The 5664-nt window shown below is 38.8% G+C and overlaps 1 protein-coding gene across 1 annotated transcript in view; it reads left to right on the forward strand.

The window, feature by feature from the left end:
• LOC140945559 (glutamate receptor 1-like) overlaps positions 1–5664 on the forward strand; it is an 11550-nt gene continuing 5886 nt past the window's right edge. Inside the window, exons 1-5 of the mRNA XM_073394570.1 lie at positions 1–20; positions 418–592; positions 816–920; positions 3476–3595; positions 4176–4370. Coding sequence (XP_073250671.1) covers positions 1–20; positions 418–592; positions 816–920; positions 3476–3595; positions 4176–4370 — 615 coding nt within the window. The remainder of the gene's footprint in view (positions 21–417; positions 593–815; positions 921–3475; positions 3596–4175; positions 4371–5664) is intronic.

Here is a 5664-nt window from a genome sequence, read left to right on the forward strand (position 1 = left end):
ATGCTAACTATTCTCGAAAGGTAATGTGTAGATTTAGCCAAGGCCAAAAGCGAAGCTCTCTTAGAAACTTTTTAGAAATGATGGTCTTCCTGAAAAAGTTGTTTGAACCTACGATCACTTGAATACCACAACTACAAGGCAAAGAACTAACACACGTCACCTCAATCAGTTGTACACCAGGCCCCGGTTGAACAAACGTTAGATAGCACTATCCAGCCGATAAGTAGTTAAAGAAACCAATTGCGTTATCCACTGGACAAAGTGGATAACTCAATTTCTCGCATGGCCGATTAACTTTTGCTGTTCCTGAGTGGCTTTGCTCTCATTTTTTTTTTTTTCCGCAATTATTTCCTTTAAATTACTTTACTCCTTCTTTAGTATCAAGAGCACAATAAAGATTGTTGTTTGTTGTTGTAGTTGTTGTTGTAACCGACTTCGTGCACTGATATATTCCATACAAGAACTTGTTGCTATTGCCTACGATGCAGTGCAGATAATCAAGCAGGCCCAGAATATAGAGCTATGTTTATCAATAAACGGCTCGGCCGTTACTTCCGAAGATCGAGATGCATTGTTTTCGTGTATGACGAAGGTAAAGTTAAACCAGTTGTTTTGGGCAAGTGCAGACCGAAAAATAGTAGTCCGAGTGTTTCAATATGTACTGATTTTCCTTCCTTTTCCTTATTTTTTTTTTTCTTCCATCATAACGTGTTCATGAATAAATTATGCAGGAAAACCGAAATTGAGCAAAATCCCTAGTATGAAAAGCTTTTGATGCTATATTAATAAAAAAAAATCTCATGTGCATTCGACAGGTAAACTTTGACGGTATAACAGGATCTGTCAGATTTAACGAGGATGGAGAAAGAGCAGCAGTGCAGCTGGAAATTTTGAATCTGAGAAACGATTCCTTTCAGCAAGTAAGTACCATGAAGTGGTCAACCAATTCCTTTCAGGCAAGGATTGAAATAAAGCTCAGATATCCGCTCAAATAAACGGTGCAGGAAGAGTTCAAACCTCTTAATGGTAACAACTCAAATTGGTGTTACCTAAAATGGTCCAAAATTAAGAAAATGTTAAACAGCAGTTAAGAAAAAAACTGCAAATAAATCATGTATCCAAGCATGAATATTCATTGTTGTTGTTATTATTATTATTATTATTATTATTATTATTATCATCATCATTATTATTATTATCATTAGAGCAACGCATTACATCTTTTGTTGTAGAAATAGGAATTGGGATAGCCCAGACTTAATGAAATTTTGATTTCTTTTCTTTTCTTTTCTTTTTTCTTTCTTTCTTTTTTTTTAAATTAATCCAATCTCAAGCAGCAATTGTAAATCGCATATACGACGCGAGATTTACAACTGTATATTCAAAAAAGTTGATTTCCAAGTCTTTGTAATTGTTAAGCTTTTCTGTGGTTTTGACTGAGGTGTTGGTCTCGAAGGGTTTATCCTTCTTGTTGTTAAGCACAATGTCCGGCCTTTTAGCTGCTATGGTCCTATCAGTGTGGATGGGCATGTCCCACAGAATAGTGACGCTGTCATTCTCAGTGACAGTCTTGGGTTCATGCTCATACCATCGTTCCTTCACTTCAATGCCAAACTCTTTGCAGATCTTCCAGTGCATGTGTGCAGCTGCCTTGTTGTGGCGGTGAATATATTCAGTTTTAGCCAGTTCAGGGCAGCCAGAGACCAGGTGGTCAATGGTCTCGTCGAAACGGCCATACAGTCTACATTTTGGGTCCAAGTTAGGCTTCTTGAGGATGTTGTGTTGGTACCAGCGTGTTGGGAGGCTTTGATCCTGGGCTGCGATTATGAAGCCCTCGGTTTAGCCATCTGTGGGTATTGTCTTGGTCCATGTCACCATGTTTCACCCATTGTGGGTATTTGCCGTGGAGCGCTTTTGATTCCCACTTGGACCTAAGCTGTTGGCGACCCTGGTGTTTGGCCTTGGCCTTTGTTCTGCAGCTTAGGTGGTATTCACCTCATCCTCTGCAGGTGGTACTGCCAATTCCCGAATAAATTTCATTGACTGTCTGCTGATGGAGTACAAGGACTTCCGGTCGTCATGGCCTTTTGACAAAGTGGAGGAGGGTATCCTGCGTCTCCTGGAAGTATTTATCAAGACCGATAGTGGTTGACTCGTAGGAAAGCTCCAGTTGTATGAAGCCTCCACCTCCTTCATTTCTGGGCAGGTACAGCCTGTCCACGTCAGATTTGGGGTGGTGCATCTTGTACATGTTCAGGAAGTTTCTAGTCTTTGTATCAAGTTTGGCCAGCTCTTGTAACGTCCAGTTTATGATGTTAAAACTGTAAGTTACCACCGGTACTTCCAAGGTGTTGATGGCTTCCAGTTTATTTGCGGAGTTCAGCTCCGACTTGAGTACCATCCGGATCCTGCAGTAGTACTCTTTCCGGATCTTCTCTTTCATCTGAGAGTGCTGGACTCCGTCTCCCTCGCTGACTCCGAGGTACTTATAGGTACCTTCCTGATCTAAGTTCTGTATGATGGTGTTGACGTCGAGCTCGATGTTACTGGAGTCGGCTAGTCGCCCTCTCTTGAAGGTGGCTTTGGCGCACTTGTCCTATCCGAACTCCATGCTTATGTCGTCAATGAAAGATTTGATGGTTCTCAACATGTCCGTTAGTTCGTCGTCTTTTTTTGCGTGTAGGTCTTCAGGTCATCCATGTAGAAGAGGTGGCTGATCTTTCCGTGGGAGGTGTTGTACCCATAGCCACTCTTGTTCAGGAGGGAGCTTAGAGGAGCAAGAGCAAGACAAAAGACTAGAGGTGACAGAGAGTCTCACTGATAGATGCCACTTTTGGTTTTGATAGGTCTGGATGTCATCATGCCCTTGTCGTGGTTTATTATTATTATTATTACTATTATTATTAATGTTTTTATTATTATTATTATTATTATTATTATTATTATTTTATGTGCCACACAATAAAAGAAATTACAAATGATATAGAAAAGTAGAAAAAAAAAGTGGCGAGGAGACCTAACAGAAACTATAGGAGCTCATGAGAGGTTAGGCATCCTCGAACTACGGGCTAGAGATGTTTAACAGCAATTGAAGAAAAGATAGCGAAAAGTCGAAGATGGAAAGAGTTATAAACTGTTCTCATATTTCCTTAATAATTAAATCTTCGGCAGTTTTTTTTCTTAAAAAGTAAAAGGAAAAGAAACCCTCTATAACAATGTTTCAGGAGTGTTTTGGAAAAAGATCACCGTTTTTTATTTAATTATTTTTTTACTATTATGACTGTTTTATGTTCGTGATATTCATATTGCAATTTATAGGAAAAGCTTCATTTTGAGGTATCAATATTTGTGTAGCTTTTTCAAAATTCGTTTTCAACGATTTATTATAAATTATTATAATTGTAATTATTATCATTATTGTTTTATTATTGTCATTGTCTCGTTCTAGTTTGTTTACTTTATTTTTTGCTGTCAGATAGGGACTTGGAATTCAACTAAGAAAGCTGTGGTGTTTGAAAACATATGCCCTAATATGAATGAGTCTAACAGAGGCAGAAGCATTGAAGGAAAATTTCTAAGAGTTGTTATTTCAGAGGTATGCATGATGTGTTTGCGTAAGTGTTCCTCGAATTTCTTAGCCTGTGGCAGGCTCTAAGACAGTAGATACGTTTAAAATTCTAGCTTAATAATGACAAAAAATTACAAGCAAAGAATGGTTATCATTATCGTCCTCACCGTTATCAAGTCTCGAAACTCCCGCGTCACAATTTGTGGTTTTCACTTTCTCGCAGTGATCAGTTTTGAATAATCTTATGACGGCACAACATTAGGGGCCAATTTAGATACCGGTGTGACTTTGTATATATATTTTTACGGTACCTATTTGCCTACCTTTTCGCCAAGTTAAGTGTCACAGTGGCACAGCCTTGGACTTAAAAACGCGTTGCTGGTAAGATTTCCTTGCACTTCGGATAATTGTGAAACCATGATTTTGTTTTGCGATTTCAAGTAGATATTCAAAATCATGGTAAAGGGTGTTTGAGGTATTTTTTTAAAGGTACGTAGAGTTACTGACACTTGGGAAAAATTACCTACTATTAATTGAGCCACAATGATCTTCATGTTAAAATTGGCGTCGTAGCTATAGCTTTCATTTCTTTTGTTATACATCACAGGACGAACCGTTTGTCTTCAGGAAAAGACAGGATGATGGACAGGATGCATATGAAGGATACTTCATTGATCTGCTAAACGAACTTGCAAAAACACTTCATTTCACATATCATATCAAACAATCCGCTGACGGGTTTTTCGGCGTTAAAACGAAAAACGGATCCTGGAATGGCTTGATAGGAGAGATACTCAACAAGGTTAGAAAAACAAAATAGAATCTTCACACGATTAATAGACTTTCTAGAAGCAGTGCACAAGCGTTTCAGGTGGGCAACTTAAATACGGCGATGAGTTCTTTTTCGTGACAGCGTGGTATATAAAAAAATATGCGCACGCAAAAATGGCTGTTGGCGGGAAATTTCTGTGCGCGACGAGTGCTTCATAAAAACTCTTTTCAGAGTCTTTTGTTGTTGTTTGCTTGCTGTCTGCTGCAAGGGAAATTTTCAAAAAAAATTAAATGTCTTGTGAAATGTAACGTGTGTAGTTGCAAGTCGTCTTCTCGGTGGTTTAAATTCTCAAATTTTCAACGGAACTTCACGAAGACGTATGTGCATACTTGAACGTTATAAATAAAGGAAAGAGCAGGGGGATGAGTTGTTGTATGCTTCGTGTCGGCGGAATTTGACTCAGTAGCGAGATAGTAAACCGACAAATGAAAAATACTTCAAGTTAGCAAACTCAAGGGGAAACCTTGTCTAAACAAATTGCTTATAGCTGGGCAAAACCTCAAACTCTTCCGGTTGGCCTACAATAGGCTTTTCTAAATGTCTAAACTCTCGATGGAACGTCATCGCACACGGATGCCGTGTGACTCTGTCGACAAGTTGAACGCCAATGGAAAAAAAAAATTTTTTAGGAAAATACAGAACTCAAACATCGACTAAACAACCTCTGCCACCTACTTGTAACATTGTAAGGCTTCAGAGCCTCCACAATGATCCGGATCCAACAACTCCGGTCACCAAAAACTTGAAGCACAGGCGACGTTGAACTTTATTTACGCAGCTTATTTGGTCAAAAATGTAACAGCACACCATTGAATGGAGGCGAATAAGAAGCGCCTACTTCTTTTTAAAATTAAATGCCTACAAAATTTAATCAATCTGATAATCGTGTACAACATTCGTGAATTTGAAAATTTTTAGCGTTTCCTCTGCGGTCCGCATACCACATCCTAATGCACAAAAATGTTGAAAGTAGTATGTTATAGATCTTTATACACCATCATTCACTTATTTATCCAATTCTTTATATTGCAAACTAATTATCGGAGTTCTAAATCTATTCTCTGTCCTAATATCGTCCCTGCTACAAAATACAGAAGACAAAAAGCCCTTAAAGGTCAAGTAATACCGGCAACATTTCGAACAACTTGTCGCCCAACATTGTTGCGTTGCAAGTTGAAAAGCGTTGTTGCCCGTATTACCACCCTCGCTCTCAACTTGTCACGCAACAAATTTTGATGTTGCAAGTTGTGGCAACATATTGCGC

Source organism: Porites lutea, chromosome 8 (genome assembly GCF_958299795.1).
Source record: "Porites lutea chromosome 8, jaPorLute2.1, whole genome shotgun sequence".
NCBI lineage: Eukaryota > Metazoa > Cnidaria > Anthozoa > Scleractinia > Poritidae > Porites > Porites lutea.